The sequence below is a fragment of the Physeter macrocephalus genome, chromosome 11, assembly GCF_002837175.3.
Source record: "Physeter macrocephalus isolate SW-GA chromosome 11, ASM283717v5, whole genome shotgun sequence".
NCBI lineage: Eukaryota > Metazoa > Chordata > Mammalia > Artiodactyla > Physeteridae > Physeter > Physeter macrocephalus.
Window position 1 is genome coordinate 172,263,507 of NC_041224.1, and position 18,338 is coordinate 172,281,844.

At 35.5% G+C, this 18,338-nt stretch overlaps 1 protein-coding gene across 1 annotated transcript in view; it reads left to right on the forward strand.

The window, feature by feature from the left end:
• Positions 1-18,338, forward strand: part of PPP4R4 (protein phosphatase 4 regulatory subunit 4) — a 125,240-nt gene that overhangs the window by 69,844 nt on the left and 37,058 nt on the right. The window contains exons 4-11 of the mRNA XM_028496363.2: positions 3,064-3,211; positions 3,721-3,794; positions 5,832-5,938; positions 6,762-6,869; positions 12,666-12,787; positions 15,413-15,535; positions 17,092-17,261; positions 17,584-17,703. Of these exons, the coding sequence (XP_028352164.1) occupies positions 3,064-3,211; positions 3,721-3,794; positions 5,832-5,938; positions 6,762-6,869; positions 12,666-12,787; positions 15,413-15,535; positions 17,092-17,261; positions 17,584-17,703 (972 nt within the window). The remainder of the gene's footprint in view (positions 1-3,063; positions 3,212-3,720; positions 3,795-5,831; positions 5,939-6,761; positions 6,870-12,665; positions 12,788-15,412; positions 15,536-17,091; positions 17,262-17,583; positions 17,704-18,338) is intronic.

The following is an 18,338-nucleotide window of genomic DNA, read 5'->3' on the forward strand; positions in this document are numbered from 1 at the left end:
ACCACAAAAAAAAAAAAAAAAAAAAAAAAAAAAAAAAAAAAAAAAAAAAAAAAAAAAAACAGACTCATGTGAACTGGAATGCACATTGTGGCCCTCACAATTTATTTAAATATTTCTTTGCAAAGCACTCTCTGTTTCTAAAGAAAAGCTATGCCTTCTGAAACCTGTAAGTGATGTATCCTGGCCACATCAAATCTTCTAAAAGCGTTTTCCAAATCCAGAATTGTTAGTGTGGAACAAATGTTTGTTTTGGAAACAGTAAAACTGGGGGATGTGGGAGGGTTGATTTCAGAGACCAGTTGCTGCTCTGCTTTATGCCTTATCATTCCTTCACTTTTTCTTTTCAGCTAGGAACTCTTAAGATACATAATTGACTGTTGATTGAAAAAACTTGTAAAATGACATTTGTGTGTATGATAAAAACACAGCACCAAAATCAGCCACCCTAATTGTGATCAGTTTTCTGGGAATTAACCCCACCACATAAACATCTGCCACAGTAAAGCCACTGCCAGATCTTAGGGTTGATGGAAGCCACGCCTTAATAAATGGTGAATGGAAGTGCAGAGTCTGTGAAGAAGAATTTGTTGCCTGGCTTTGGCATCAGGCAGACAAAGGGTTAAGTCTTAGAGTTGCCAATTACAAGCTTGCTGGCCTTCAGCAAAATACTTGACAGCTCTGGGTCTGTTCCTTCTACTGTAGAATGATGTATGTTATCATGGCTGGCAGTGGTCCCACCGCGCTGAATCAAGGACTCTGGGTACAGGGTCTAAATCACGGTTGCAGAGACACTGGGGTGGAAGACGGCAGGAATATCTCCTCATTGACGTGCCAGAAAAAGAATTGAGAATGCATTTCTATGTGATCCATTTTTGCTTTGCCTTGTGTCTAATTCTACCAATCCCTAATCTTTAGGACTCACTTCAAAATCTCTTGAAGCCACCTTTTAGGAGATGTGGAAAAAGTGTGTGAAGGGAGAGAGCGTCAAGAGCAGAAAGTTTAGGTGAAAGGGTAAGAGATATTCAGTCATCCAGCAATTACTTACTGAACGCCTGCCATGTGCTGTAGGAGTTGGGGAAATGGTAGTGAACAAAACAGACAAAAAACTGTGCAGTCATGAAGCTTATGTTCTAGATGTGGGAGGTAGACCATAAACAGATGGACTTGTATGTTGGACAATGGAGATGATAAACCCGTCGGGTCATGGGGAGGGCTGGCGCAAGGGGGTGGCTTTCTGTTTAAAATAGGGTCATCAGGGAAGGGTCATTGAAGAGGTGACATTAGAATAGAGGCTTGAAAGAGATCAGGGAGCCAACCATGTGGAAATCTGGAAAAAGAGGGAATTGGGAACAGATCTTTGTAAGTCATTGAAAAGGTTTAGACATTTCCTTGAGTGGGTTGGAAAGCCACTGGAGCGTTTTGAGCAGAAAAGTGACATGATCTGACTTTTTAAAAAGAATCTCTCTGGCTGCTATAGAGAATAAGTAGTAGAGGGGCAGTGATAGAGTCAGGGACTAGTTAGCAGGTTATTGGAGTAATTCAGGCAGGAGATGTTGGTGGCTTGGATCGGAGTGGTAGTGGTGGAGGTGATAGGTGGTCAGAGTTTGGATCAGGATTGACTGGTCATTTGATTATGGTAAGTGAGGGACTGAGAGGAGTTAAGGTTGACCCCGAAGTTTCTGGGTTGAAAGCTGGAAGGGCAGAGTTGTCATTGATTGTTTAGAAGAAGGTGGGAGGAAGAGCCAGTTTTGGGGAGAGGTCAGTTCAGGTGATGAGATTCCTACCAGATATCCAAGGGTAGTGGAGAGGAGACAGTTGTGGATGTACAATGGTCATTATGTAAATGCTCAGTTTGCACAAGTTGGTAAGTCATAAAAAAGTGCTATTTAAATGATTTCAATCAAATCTCTAAGAAGATGAAGCCATAATTTACATTTTATATATTAGGAAATAAAGCAGAAAGACTAATTTTCCTAACATCACAGATATGAAACTTTGTTTTATGGTTGCAAGTTCCACCTTGTTCTACCAACTTTACTCTATTAGTTATAAAATAGGCATACAAGGGAAATTCCAGTAGTTGCCACAATTGATTAAACAAAGTAAGACTTTTAGCTGCCTTTGCATTATGCACACCCACACAGTCTTTCTAGAGAAGTATAGGTGATTTCTTTGGTGAGGTTTATATGAAAGATAGGGTTTTTTTTTGACTCTTTGATGTGTTAAACTATTCTAATGTAGGCTTTGACTTTAAAAGGTGAGTGGAGATGGCTATGAATATAATTAATTTTTAAAAACATTCTTATATTTAAATAATTCCTTTTTAAAAATACAGTTTACTTCGTAGTAATTTGTGTTCTTGTCACTTATTTAAAGGGGAAAATATATTTGCACAATCTGAAGTGTATTCCTTTTTTATAGTGGAATGCATAATATTTATTTTTTGAAGCAGAAATACAAGTAATAAAAACACGTGATTGAGCTTTGACATTGTTGTAGGTGGGAATGGAAAACTGTACAATACAAAGAGCAAAACAGAAATTGAGATCTATTAAAAATGACTATTCTATTATCTAAATGTTTATGTACTTTTTATAATTTTTATGCAATAAAGCAATGGAGTGTTATTTCATAAATTCCTGAGACATTTAAACTTTATGTGGTCCAGGGACTTCCCTGGTGGTTCAGTTGTTAAACTCTGCGCTTCCACGCAGGCGGCGCCGGTTCCATTCCTGATCGGGTAACTAAGATCCCACATGCCACGTGGCGTGGCCCCCCAAAATTATATATATCGAATATATATATGTTGTTACAGAAAACCCCGAACGAACTTTTTGGCCAACCCAATAGATATATACGTTATGTGGTCTAATAAGTTAAACAATCAGGAGCAGATTAATATAGTTTTCTTAAAGTAATAAAAGGAAGTACATATCCTTAAAGGTCATACATAGTTATTTTGTGCAATATGACTATGTTCGGTTTCTGTGACCTTGGATTTTTAAAAAATTATAATTTCTGATCTCTCATCTATATAATAGCACCCTCTTTCTGATTATACAGGAGGCCCTGCATGTTGCAGGAGTGGAAATGCAGTTAACGGCTGCGGTATCATTTTTGACCATTCTACAGGAAGAATCCGTGTCGATTCATACATATGCCCACTCCTTGCTCCCAGTCATTCTGCTGCATCTGGAGCACAGGGACGCAGGTCAGGGGCCTGACGTGCTTAATCGTATATGTACTTATTGTTTCTTGTATGTGGCTGTGATGTTATTTGAATTATGTTAGGCTGATGACCATAACTGAACGAGACTATGCTGCCTAAGAGTTGATCAGTGGTGTGACTAAAAATAGCGATGACTATTTTTGTACAAAAACCACAAAATTCAGTGCCCTTGAAGCCTGAAGACCCATTAGTTCATCTGATGATTTATACTTTTTTCTTAGATTTGTTTCTTTTACAACATTTATGTTTATAGTATTGTAGTACAAGAAAAATGCACACTTTGGGTTAAAGATAGCCCCTCAGTATTATTTTTAAAGATACTAATGTTTTCCAGATATTGGCTAAGACAGAAAGATAGAGAAACTTCTTATAATAGTAATCAAAATAATTATTGCCATTTTACTATTAAATACTATTGTAAATATTAGTGGCTAAGTTGAAACTGAATTTGTGAGATAGTTAAGTTGGCATGTTTTATCTTTGTCAATCAGGTGTCAGCAACGCATGGCTGGAAACTCTTCTGTCTGTGATAGAAGTATTGCCCAAAGAAACCCTAAGGCATGAGGTAATACTTTTTTTTTTTTTTTTTTTTTAAATTCTAGTACTTAAGTCACTCTAAGGTTTTTGTTGTTTTCGTTTTTGATAGAAATGGTATTTCAAAAAAGAATAAAGTTATTTCCTACTCTGAAAGCAGCACATATTCATTACAGAAAATTTGGGTAGTACAGAATATAGAAGGAAGAAAAATCATGGTTCTGTACTTAGCTACTTCTAACATTCTGATGTATTTTCATTTCAGATTTTTTCCCCTGTATATGGTGCTATTTGCCATGGTAGTGATCACATTGAATTTATATATGGTTGTTTTTCACTTAGCTTTATTTTCCTTATTATTTTCTCATATTACTCATTTAGTAGTAGCTACAAATATTTTCCTTACTTATTAAACATTTAAGCCTGTTTTCAGTGTTTTATTATCAAAATAAGGCAATAATGAACATCTCTGTAGAGCTTTTCCTGTTTTTCAGATAACTTCCTTAACTGTAACTTCCAAAAAAGTGGAATTACTAGGTTAGAGAGCATTAATATTCTTAAGGCTCTTGACTAGTAACATGAGAAAATGCCTGTTTCCCTGGGCTTCATCAGCAATAGCATTCCAGTTAAATTTGATGGGCCAGAAATGGAATTACATTTTAATTGGACATTTTTTGATTATTATGCTGTTGAATATTTTCTCCTATTATTATATTTCACCTCTGTTCTCTTGGAATTGTCTGATCATATCCTTTGATCACTGTTTTTATGTGCTATTTATCTGTCAGGGTTGCCAATCCTTTGTTACATTTGTTGCAAATAATGTTACCAATTTGTTGTTTGCTTTTTAATGTTCAATATTGTTCAACAGACCCTCCTCCAAAAGTTTTAGCAAATGCAGATGAGAGAACAGGAAAATTAGGAAATTTATTCTTTAAAGAAATGATTTTTCATTCTTTGAACCTTATTTCTATATGAATTTCCTTTCAAATATGTCCTGTTGAAAAAGAGTTATCAGTCAATAAAATGTCCTCTGTGGATTTCATTAAGTGTCGTTGCCCTTGTACAGATTATGGCCCTAGCTCAGTACCAAAACACTTGCTTGAAAATGGAAAGATCTACCCAGTTATAAGGATGTTTGTATACTTGATGCCAAACATCTAGATGATTACACATATTTAAATATTGAAAGTAATGTTGACATATTTATACTTTTTGATTAGTGGTGCATGGTAGCATGCAGTTTTTACTCTAGAATGTCGCATATTATTTAACATGTGATTTTAAAGATTTTAAAATATGCCTTTTATTTCAGATCTTTGGCTTTCAAATTATATTTATCATTATACATTCAGTAATTCTGGCTACTCTGTTGAGAGGAAAAAAGTTGACCCTTTGATTAAAGTTATAGTTAGAACTTGGGGGGATCGTAGTACCACCTAGTATTCTGATCTCCATTTTAAGTAGATGAGAAACCTTGGGATGAGAAATAGCAAGATTACTTAGACAAATTAAATAGCTGGGACCAGAATCAGGGTCTGATCTTCATAATTCTTTGTAGTCTGAAATGCTGTTGAGTTCGAGTGCCCAGGACATACACGATACAGTATCAGAGTTGGGCTGTTGTACTCAAATGACAGAATTACCTTAATAGAATCTTTTTGAGGTAATGTTTTGTTTGCTTCAGGACAAATGTAAATATTAATCTATATGGAACAAAAACAAATTTCAGGGTATCTAGTAATTAACTTGCTTTTTTTCTTTTGAAAAATGTATATTTCACAACTATATGCACAAACAGATCATTAGAGAATTCACCATAAGCTTTAATTCAATTTTTTTGGTGCCTAATTGTTTTTGATTGCATAATTTATCATCTTTACCTTAATAATCCAAGAAGGCAAACAAAATGAGATCCAGGTGATGAACAAACATGCACCTCAAAATGTAATTGAGGTTCTATAAAAACATTTAGAACATTAAAATATTCTTTGAAGAAAATAGCTGACATTAGTGTCAAGAATATATAAAATTTTGTGAATTTGTTCTCTAAATCTTTTCTCTTTAGATTTTGAATCCACTTGTTTCCAAGGCACAACTTTCCCAAACAGTCCAGTCTCGTTTAGTTAGTTGTAAAATTTTAGGAAAATTGACCAACAAATTTGATGCCCTTGCGTGAGTATTTGTATATAATTTTTTGTCTACTTTATTAAATTGATTTAAAATGTATAATGACTATATTATTAATAATTACAGTAGATTTGTATTATTCCATACTGTTTACAGTTTAGCTGATTTAAATTTACAGAATATAGAATTCTCAGAAGTCTACTTATTCAGATGCATTTCTTCTTGATATGGCCTTTCAAAATCAATAAGGGTAACTTTTTTTCTATTTCCCATCTTAGTCATCTCTGTCACATACCTTGTGTAGTTTTGAGGATAAAGTAAAATTATCTTGCAGACTTCAAAAATTGGTAAACATTGACATAGAGATAGATTTCTGCTTTTTTCCATCAGCTTTTTTCCATCATTGCTATGAATTCATTATCTTGAATAATTTATCTTACTTTGAGGTTTTATAGAGAATGTTTATAATTTATATGCTACACTCTGCCCAGATGATAAATACCAAGTGGAAAGAATGCAGTGTTGTGTAATTATGACACAAGAGTAAGATATAAAATTGACAAATATTTTGGTTGATGGTTGCTAGAATCAGTCCACTTGCCTATAGCGTTTTATGGAAGCTAAGATGTTTTAGTTGCCAATTACAAATTAACCATTCTTTTAAAAAGACTCAATCATATACATAATTTAAAAGTAGCTGTTAACATCCAAATGTAATAACATGTGTAAATATACATTGTAAATGATAAAGCTCTTTATTAAGGTATGTTTGTTATTATTAAGCTAAGATTTTGAGGACAATTTTTTGAAAATATTAATTATTCTAAAATACTCACCCATTTGCATGTTTCTTTCCTCTCTCTCTAAGCATTAAAAGAGAAATTCTTCCCTTGGTAAAATCACTCTGTCAAGATGTAGAGTATGAAGTTCGATCTTGTATGTGTCGGCAATTAGAAAATATAGCTCAGGACATTGGGTAAGTATACTTTCAATTCCTTTTGTCACAGTTTTATTTCTGGATTGTCAGACATGTGTATCCTGTTCTGTATGCCATGAAAGCATGCTTTTAAAGGGCTAAACTTTATATGATCTTTAAAAATGATCATAATAAGTACCTTCTGATGTGTTTATATTAAAAGAGATAAAAGTGAAGATGTTTAGTATGGTGGGTTAATGTTAATTTCTTTCCTTTTTACCTTAGTTACTTACTTATCACTCCAAACCCCTAGATCCAGGAAGGGAAAAATGTCCGTGCTTTGAATATAATATACCATGCTCAGACTATAGCTGTACCATATCTTTTAGCTAGCAGCTGTATTACTGGGTCATTTCAGATGAAATTACTCAGTGGAAGTCTTTGTCTCCTGTGCGGCTCTGCGCTTCCAGTGTCTGCTTTGTAGGTCTCCTTGTCTTCTGAGTGTGTGACGCTCAGGAAGGAGAGGGATAGGGCAGTCTCTTCTCTTCACGTGTAAAAACTAATCTCATGTCAAGGTATAAGTATGATTTTAAAAGGAATTTTATCTAAAAACCATCTTGGGAAACAGTTTTTTTTTTTTCAAGTATCCTAAGTTGGTACAAAAAACTTTGGAACCTCTCATTTTTACTAGAAATTGCAGTGATTTCTCCTGGTTCTTTGTTTCACAAGCAAGGACAATCAGGTTGTTGCCATGAAAATTGCTAATTAAAAAAAAATCTGGGCCAATATGGAAGGCTTTAGAAAGACTTTAGAATGTCATACAGATTGAGGGTAGAGTAGTGTCCTCTGTCCTGCATCCACCCTTGCTGAGTAGGATTTAAGTGTTGTGTGGAAGCTTAACACTTCAACAGAGTAATTAGTTCCCTAACCTTGATCTCAGAACCAACTTCTTTCCTTCTGTTAGGTCTTCTAAGGCTAGGCTGACTCTGGATCATTGTGGACCATAATTAATTCAGTCTTGCCCAGATCTGTGCCCCTTAACCAAGATCAGAACCTATTAGGAGAATATGCTGTTGTCCTTTTGTATTCTGGTTTTTTTTTTTTGTCACTGAAATTTTGACACAGTGGATGGGTCTTCTGAAAATTAATATATGATTATTGCTTAAGGATTAATTTATAAAAGTAAAACTAGAAAGAATCTACCTAGCTTGTTAAGTTAGAATGCACTTGTTAAGTTAGAATGCTTGGTTACATAATATTTATTTAATTTTGAGTTCTTACATATTATTAAAGACATAATTATAGGACTTTTGTGTTATGCTGGCTGAAAATTACTAATACCTGATTCATATTCTTTATTCTCCCTTTGATAAATACATAAAACTAAAGAGAGGTACACAGGCTTTTTTCTTTCAGCATTGAAAATTAGGAATATTGTTAAGATCTGATAGTTACCAAGAGAAATTTTCTTATAGTCAAGGCTAGATGAGGCCCTGAGATAGGTGAAAGGAATTAGGAAGAGAAAACTTCAGAGACTGGTACTGGTTTGATACTACTGCACTGGGAGTTAATGTTCCTAAGGCATTTGGGATTGAGATGTGCTGGGAAGAGGCCCAAGAACAGAACAGAATTGGGTTTGTAATTTTGTGTTTGCTGTGGCTTGCAAGGGAAGATTTACTGACCATTTTATTTTAACCAGAAGTGAGCACTATTATTTATTAGTAAGATGATCAGGAAGCAAAATGAAGAGATTCTTCTCAAGCTAGCGTATCCATATGAAATAAAAGCTGCAAAACACTAGAAAGCCACTATGGATTGTGCACCAGTTTAGGATCAAAGAGGACAGTTCTTAGACTATCAGATTAATAATGAATAGTATTATGAAGAGGTCATACACAATCATTACAAGAAAACAACTGTGCTGAATAGATTTCTCCTTGTACAGGGATGACTAAAGAGAAAAGAAAAACAGACTTGGGATCTACAAAATGATCCTTCAGTGTTAGAGGGGAAGAACATACAGCACTAAGATCGCAAAGAAAGAACATACTTTTGAAAAAGTTGATCAGACTTCTAATTATGGTGATATACTAAACAAGAACCTGAAAATCCTCCCATTACAATATGTGACAAAATTCAGCATCCATTCATGATTAAAAACTCTCAGGAAGCTAGGGATGAAGGAAACTTCCTTAATCTGATAAAGGGCATGTATGAAAGAAAAACCTATAGCTAACATCATACTTAATGGTAAATATTGAATGCTGTCCCCCTATGATAACAGCTGGCAAGGATAGTTTTCATCACTTTTATTCAATCTGTACTGGAGGTTCTAGCCATTGAAATAAGGCAAGAAGACAAAAACCTAAAAGGTCTAAAGATCTGAAAGGAAGAAGTAAAATGTTTTCTATTTGTAGATGACATCGCTGTTTACATAGAAAATCTTCAGTAATTTACAAAACAGCTATTAGAACTAGTAAATGGATTAAAGGATGTTTCAGGATACAAGGTTAACATACAAAAATCAGTTGTGTTTTTGTATACTAGCAAAAGATAGTTAGAAAATGAAAATTTAAATTTAAAAATTTGAATGAAATTTTTAAATGAAATTTAAAAATTCCACTTATTTAATTGAACAAAAAAGGTACAAAACCTACACTGAAAACTCTACACTCTACACTGAAAAACATAAAGCAATGTTGAGAGAAATTTTTAAAAACAGATATATACCATATTCATGAATTGGAAGACTCAATATTGTTAATATTGTGAAAATGTCAATTCTCCCCAAGTTGATCTAGCAATTCAATGCAGTCTCGACCAAAATTGTGCTGTTTTGTAGAAGCTGATTCTAAAATTTATATGAAAATGCAAGTGATCTAGAAGAGCCAAAGCAGTCTAAAAAAAAAAAAATGACAAAGACTGTGCATTACCTGTTTTCAAGACATAATAAAACTACAGTAATCAAAAGAATGTAATGTTGGTAAAAGGATAGACATGTATCAGTGAAAGAGAAGAGAGAATCCAGAAACAGATTATGGTGGATTGATTTTTCAATAGAGTGTCAAAGCAATTTAATGAGGAAAGGAAAGTCTTTTCAAAACATGATACTGGGATAACTGGATATTCATAAGAGAAAAAAAATTGAAAATCGATTCTCACCTCTCACCATACACAACGACTAACTTGAAATCTATAATAAACCTAAATATAAAAGCTAAAACTATAAACTTGGGACTTCCCTGGTGGCACAGTGGTTAAGAATCCGCCTGCCAATGCAAGGGACACGGGTTCGAGCCCTGGTCTGGGAAGACGCCACATGCTGTGGAGCAACTAAGCCTGTGCGCCACAACTACTGAGCCTGCACCCTAGAGCCCTTGAGCCACAACTACTGAGCCTGCGTGCCAAAACTACTGAAGCCCCCATGCCTAGAGCCCATGCTCCACAACAAAGAGAAGCCACCACAATGAGAAGCCTGCACACTGCAACGAAGAGTAGCCCCCACTTGCTGCAACTAGAGAAAGCCCGAGTGCAGCAACAAAGACCCAACACAGCCAAAAATTAATTAATTAATTAATTTAAAAAAACTATAAACTTCTTGAAGAAAATATAGGAGAAAATCTCTGTGGCTTTGGGGTAGGCAAGGATTGTTTAGATAAAAGTCATGAACTATGAAAGAAAAATGTGATAATTAGACTTTATAAAAAAAAATCTGTTTACTCTTTAAAACAAGTCAAGTCCAGAATGGAAAACTACCGATACTCACAATACATATATCAAGCTTATATCCAGAATATATAAAGAACTCTTACGACTCGATGATACAGAACTCTTACAGACAATCCAGTTAAGAAATGATTAGTGTGTTTGAACAGGTATGTCATAAAGGAAGATATAACACATGACCAAAAAGCACATGAAACTGTATTCAACATCATTAGTCATAAATGAAATGCAAATTAAAACCACAGTGAGATACTACTACACACTAACTAGAATGTGTAGTGTAAAAAGCCTGTCAGAATCAAATATTGATGAGTATTTGGAACAGCTGGAACTCTAATACACTGCTGGTGGAAGTGTAAAATGGTGGAACCCACTTTGGAAAACTGATTGGCATTTACTTAACAGTTAAACGTATATCTTCCATATGACCCAGCTATTCTACTATAAAGTATTTACCCAAGAGAAGTGAAAATATATGTCAACAACAAGAATTGTTTTATATACACAAGTTTATAGCAGCTTTATTTGTTTTACCTAAAACTGGAACAATCCAAATATCTATCCACAGGTGAATGGAAAAATAAAATGTGGCATGTCCGTACAATGGAATACTATTCAGCAATAAAAAGGAATGAAGTACTGATACATGTGATATTATATCATGGATGAATCTCAAAATCAGTATGTTAAGAGAAAGAAATCAGACACAAAAGGATATATACAGTATGTCAAATACAAACTAATATATAGTGACAAAAAGCAGACCCATGATTGCCTTTGTCAGATGCAGATTGTAAAATTCAGATATAATGGGATTGATGGTTGGTTCTTGTCCTCTGCCCTTATTTTTGTCTTTTGTCAGATTGGAAGTCTGTTGATGAAGGGGGAGCGTGTAGGGGAGGGCCAAGCCAGAACGCTAGAGGCAACTTGTCTTGTGAAAAGAGAGCTGGAGATGAGTAGGTCCCCAGTGTTTCTTCAGACCCAGTCTCCTTAGAACAGGTCAGTGGAGAAGGCACAAAGGAGAGGGTTCCTCGAATTGATTTTGCGGTCCTGGCTGACCATAGAACTCAGAATCATCATCAGTATTTAAGCTGAAGCAGACAGCTACCATCAGATGACTCCAAATCATAGCCAGCACCGGGGTAGATTTGTATCACACAGCCAGACCCCAGAATTCCTGGATGGCTCTCTGGGCAAGCTTGCTTATTTCGTTCATCTTGTTATTCCTGACCCTGTACTTTACCCCCTTTTGACATCATGAAAAGGTTAGGTTGTAGTTACTAGCATCTAGCCTGATAAAACTGGACTTGTACAGATATTAGGATCCTTAGAAGCCAGCACCGGGGTAGATTTGTATCACACAGCCAGACCCCAGAATTCCTGGATGGCTCTCTGGGCAAGCTTGCTTATTTCGTTCATCTTGTTATTCCTGACCCTGTACTTTACCCCCTTTTGACATCATGAAAAGGTTAGGTTGTAGTTACTAGCATCTAGCCTGATAAAACTGGACTTGTACAGATATTAGGATCTTTAGATCCTTAGATCCTTAGACTTCTATTCCATATATGTCTCGCTGGGGCAGAATTTACATGTGAGGGAAGAGAAAGATATTCTTATAAATATATTAGTTTAGGCACTATGCAATCTGCACCCACTTCCTGAAAAAAATTACCTATAATCCAGTTTGCTAAGAGGAACTAATGAAAAAGGGAAAATATTTGTATCATACATGTAAGTCTCCCATAATGCCTTATTTCCCCTCAACTTTTATAATATGGCAAATGGGCAAAGAAAATGAACATATACTTCATAAAGAAGTACAAGTGGCTAACAAACATTTATTCAATCTTATTGTTCAACCATGTTAGTTGTCAGAACAATACATTCACTTAATGAGTATATTGAGCAACTACCATCAGTTGCATAAGTAAATATGCAATTGCTATCGATGTTTCTTGTATTCATACTATCATGCTTTCCCAGCCAGACTGCAAGCTTCCAGACAGCAGGAACCATATCTTTATGATTTTTCCTATTTTCTGTAACACTTAGCTCAGTGACTTGTTCTTAGTACGTTCTTGATAAAAATGTATTGGTTTGATTTATTTTCTTCTATTGCTTATTGTGCAGGACAGAACTTACAAAAAGTGTGGTGCTCCCTGAATTAATAGAACTTTCTAGGGATGAAGGCAGCAGTGTGCGGCTTGCAGCTTTTGAAACTTTGGTTAATCTGCTCGACATATTTGATACAGGTAAATCTTCATGTGGACACATCTCTGCTTCTGAAAGCATTGTTTTTCCATGTTTTGTATCACTAGTAAGGAGTAAAGGTAGCTGCAGGATGGAGTTTCTTATGTTAACTTTCATGATAAATGTTAGGCTTCTCTTCTTCTGTCTCTGTTGTGGTCCTTTTTCTTTTGGTGCCTTCTCTGCTGCCACTTTTCCCCTCCTGGCACCTGGTGTTGTTGAATATTTCCTACCCTTCTCTTTCCTTTCATCAACATTTAACTGACTAGTGTGTAGGGCTAAGAATTTGGGTTGGTGATTAGTTTTTAACTTGCTCAACTAATTGACCCTAAGACAGATCTTGACTAAAGCAATATCTAAATTAGCTTCCTCTACTTAATATTTTAATGCTGGAAATCTCATGGCCACAGGAGGAGAAATCTGGGATGGGTTATTTGGGTGGAAATGGGTAAGGAGGTGTTTCTTAGTGTTGTGCAAATCAAATCACAAAGACAATTAAATTAGTTGCTCTACTGAGTGTGTGACTAGATTCTTAACCAATGTTAGACATAGTTCAGTGCAAAGTAACTATTTTGTTAGGGTGAAATTTGGAAGGGCAAAAGTCAAGTACTCAGGTGCAAAACACTGTTGTGTAATTGTAGGATTCCTTTGTTTTTGTTTTTAAATTTATTTATTTTATTTATTTTACTTTTGGCTGCATTGGGTCTTCATTGCTGTGTGTGGGCTTTCTCTAGTTGCAGAGAGCAGGGGGGCTACTCTTTGTTGCGGTGCGCGGGCTTCTCATTGCGGTGGCTTCTCTTGTTGTGGAGCATGGGCTCAGTAGTTGTGGCTCACGGGCTCTAGAGCACAGGCTCAGTAGTTGTGGCGCGCGGGCTCAGAAGCTGTGGCTCACGGGCTCTAGAGCACAGGCTCAGTAGCGTGGCGCATGGGCTTAGCTGCTCCGCAGCATGTGGGATCTTCCTGGACCAGGGCTCGAACCCGTGTCCCTGCATTGGCAGGCGGATTCTTAACCACTGCGCCATCAGGGAAGCCCCTGTAGTATTACTTTGGATTAACAATATTTTAACTGAACTAGGAGACTCTCTTAAAGATTATTGCAGTGTGGACAGTTATGATGTGTGGATGTTTCAGAATAATAATTTAGGCCATTGGATAAACCAGAGGAGTAGAAACGGCAGTATCTGATAAGTGAACAAATGAATCTCTTTGTCCTAATAATAGGGCACCCTTAGGCATCCAAACTAGAAACCTGGGCATCATCTCTGATCTGGGGCTTTTCCTGCCCCACACTCGGTTATCACAGATCTGTCCTAACCTGTGTTCATGGCTTTATTTCCTCCCGTTCTTCCCCACTCCTCTGGGATCTGGTGCTCCAGCCCCATTTGCCCTTATCTTGGCATACCAAATTCTTTCAACCTCTAGCCTTTCCATGTTCACTTTTTTCACCCTTCCCTCTATTTTTCTCCCAGCCAGCTGCTTCTTTTCAGTGCCCAGTTTAAAACAGTGTCTTCTCTGACATCTTCTAAATCCCTTTATACCGGGGGTTGGCAAACTATGGCCTATAGGCCAAATCCTGCTGCCACCAGGTTTTGTAAATAGAGCTTATTGGAACACAGCCACTCCCATTTGTTTATGTACTGTCTGTAGCTGTTTTGTGCCAAAGTGACGGAGTTGAATACTTGGGACAGATCAACTGCAAAGCCTAGAATGTTTGCAAAAATAGCTTGCAGACTCCTGCCTTATACTAACTATTAAAATAGTGATCACATTGTCTTATGATATTTTTTGTGTTTGACTTCTTTGCTGGTCTGAGTTTCTTAAGTTCAGAGAACTTTTTATTCATCTTTCTACTTCTGTTAATGCTTGTTGTCTGAGAAATTCAATAAATGTCGAATGAATGTTATTTAGTAAAAACAGTAGATATGGTACTGAAATGTGATGATAATAATAACAGTAATAATAATAATACCAATAAACCTGTTACAGGATTTTATGTAGTATTGTCAGACCCTTACTAAAGTAGTGATTTATTTCTGAAAGTTTGAGAGAACTGTGGGAAATTCAGGGTGCATTTGGAATCAAAACTTAAATATTGTTAATATCAGAAACTTATGACCTAAGCAGGCATACTCAAAGAATGAATTCACTTTTAAAAAAAGAGTTGTACAGGAAGTAAAAGCAAAGAAATTCATTATACAGAATGTAATATAAGCTAACTTACTTTCAATCAAAAATGAAATGACAAAATGCAGCATGGTGTGAGATGTATGCAGAAGAGAATTCCTGCTACTCATCTATTTATACTAGTAGTATTAGCATTCTTGTAGTTATTCAGACTCAAAACCTCAATCATCTTAGCTTTTTAATTTGTAGTCATTCTATAGTTTATTCCCTATGGCCTGCGGTGTCAAGTCCAAACCCCTTACCCTGGCATAAAAGTTTTTGATGTTTCCCCTTATCTCTCACCTATTCTTTATGTCATCCCTGCATCATCATTGTTTTCAGATATTTTCTGTTACCCTGAGACTAACATAGTAATTTTTCTTTCTGGAATTTGTGTATATGCATTAATTTCCACATGTGCAGTGTGGGCAGCTGGATCTAAACTATGTTTTATTCTTGTTTTTCAGATGACAGAAGTCAAACTATACTTCCCTTAGTGAAATCGTTTTGTGAAAAATCTTTCAAGGCAGATGAATCAATTCTTATTTCCTTATCTTTCCATTTAGGAAAACTATGCCATGGACTATATGGTATGATATGTCCTAAGAATGTCAAGATTATAGATAATTTTTCCCTTTTCTTTTACCTTAGCCACTAAACTTTAGCTCTTCAGTCGTAAAGCCTACCCTTTAAGTGTGTAAAATCTTAAGAGATCTTAGAATTTTGATAGCATAATTTAGAACACAGTTAGAAATGACTTTTTCACTAGTAGAACCTATATGAAAGAACAATGGCAGGGGCTTCCCTGGTGACGTAGTGGTTAAGAATCTGCCTACTAATGCAGGCAACACGGGTTCGAGCCCTGGTCCGGGAAGATCCCACATGCCACGGAGCAACTAAGCCCATGCGCCACAACTACTGAATCTGTGCTCTAGAGCCCGCGAGCCACAACTGCTGAGCCCGCGTGCCACAGCTACTGAAGCCCGCACACCTAGAGTCCCTGCTGTGCAACAAGAGAAGACACTGCAATGAGAAGCCTGTGCACCACAGTGAAGAGTAGCCCCTGCTCACTGCAGCTAGAGAAAGCCCACGCACAGCAACGAAGACCCAATGTAGCCAAAAATAAATAAATAAATAAAATAAACTTATTAAAAAAAAAAAAAAACAATGGCAGAGTGAAGTAGGCATAGCCTTTTAAATTTCTGAATATTTTATCTTTATGTATTAGTTGGTAAATGATAATAGAAGCTCAGGTATATTAACTATTGTGCATAGTAAGTATACTCTTATTAACTTTTTGTAGAATAATTAATATATCACATGAGCAGTTCAGCTTAGAATGCAGAGTAATACCTGTAACTCTTGGCATTCTGAACATATTACTCAGTTCTTAGCTTACTAAAATAATGTAAGCATTAATTAAATTATAACAATCTAGCATAGAAAAACATATTTTTGTGCAGATTGTGGACTTTTAATAGACTGTTGAAAAAAAGTATTGCAATATATGTTGAGTTACTAGCTTCCTAAGACGGTATATGAATGTGGAACCAGTCCATTCCATTGATCAAAATTATTTTGAGTTTACTTTGCCGTCTTTCAGATTCCTTTTTTTTTTTTTCTGGCTGCGCCTTACTGCTTCTGGGTTCTTAGTTTCCCGACCAGGGATTGAACCTGGGCCCACGGCAGTGAAAGTGCCAAGTCTTAACCACTGGACCGCCAGGGAATTCTCTCAGATTCCATTTTTAAGCTCCTTCTCTGCAGACATATGTGCATGTCTTTTCTGTAGGCAACTTTAGAATATTTATCATAAGTAAATAGCAATAATGGCTGCCATATTATTATTGTAGTGACTCAGTGGTATATACAGTGGTACATGCTGCAGAAATTAATGCAGGTGTAATTCCTGCATTGCATAGTTTTATACTATCGAAATTAAAATGAAATATTATTAAAATTAACATAAGGTGAAGAACCATTAGATTTCTTCACAATAGTTATTCTTTTCTCATTGTTGCTTTTATTTATGATTTCCAACCATTTATTTAAATATTTGGTTCCAATTATTTTTATTTCACGTTGCTTTTCCCTTTTTAATTATTGTTTTCAATTAAAATGTTGAGCAAAGGTTTTGCATTTGTTTTAGGAATATTTACTCCAGATCAGCACTTGAGATTTTTGGAGTTTTATAAGAAACTTTGTACATTGGGTTTGCAACAGGAAAATGGACACAATGAAAACCAGATTCCACCCCAAATCTTAGAGCAGGAGAAGAAATATATTTCAGTACGGAAGAACTGTGCTTATAACTTTCCGGTAATAAATTATACATTTGTATTGCCTAAACGTTTTAATTTTAACTTAAAAACATGTGAATAGATTGCACTGAAAAATATTGCCATATTTGACAATGGCTACTTCACATTATGTCTGGTGTATACTGGTTAATTTATATTTATCTCTGTGTAAGTATATATGTTAGAATTATGTGCATGCATTTGGATCTTCCAAATATGGTTTCTAAGTAAATTATGATTCAGAGGACATGATTCAGTTTAAGTGACATGATTATAATAAGAGGTTTTGATGCATGTTTTTCTCTCCTTCCCACTCATCTTCTCCCTCCCACCTCCACCAGGCCATGATTGTTTTTGTTGATCCTAAAAATTTCCACATGGATCTCTATTCTACATTCTTCTGCCTTTGTCATGACCCTGAAGTACCAGTCAGATACACTATTGCTATTTGCTTTTATGAAGTAAGTCTGAAAAAGTGATACCACTTTACATTTGTTGTTAATTCTACCTACATGTAGTAGATGATTTTTTGATATTTTGTACACATCTGTTTACAGATTTATTAAAATATACAGGCTCCATATCGCTCTCATATTCTAGTCCTAAATATTGAAAAATTCCCGTAATTCTGTTTAGAATGTTACACAGAATTCATTTACATAAATACATTATATTCGTTTAACAGGTATTAATCCATTCGTTCAATATATCTCTAGTAAATCCTTCCTTTAAGCCAGACATTGTGGTATGGATGTGGCTGTTACAGATCTCGAAGTAAAATCAGTTTTTAGATGCTTTATAATGTTTATATTTAGCTTTACACCTAAACTTAAGAACTTGAGTACAAATGGAAAATTGAGAGATAGATTATTTAAATTTATGGTTTTTATTGCAAATGGATCATGTTTCATGAGCACAGCTTTTAGATTCAGCTGTTACAACAACTCTCCATATTGTAAGAGCAAAAGTGAATTTAAACTTTATGATGAATATAATTAACTTCTTAACCCTTGAGGTTGACATTTAAGGCATGTTTCTCGAGTGACTGCAGTAAGTACATGTTGCTATAATTGCAGTAAACATGTATAACCTATAA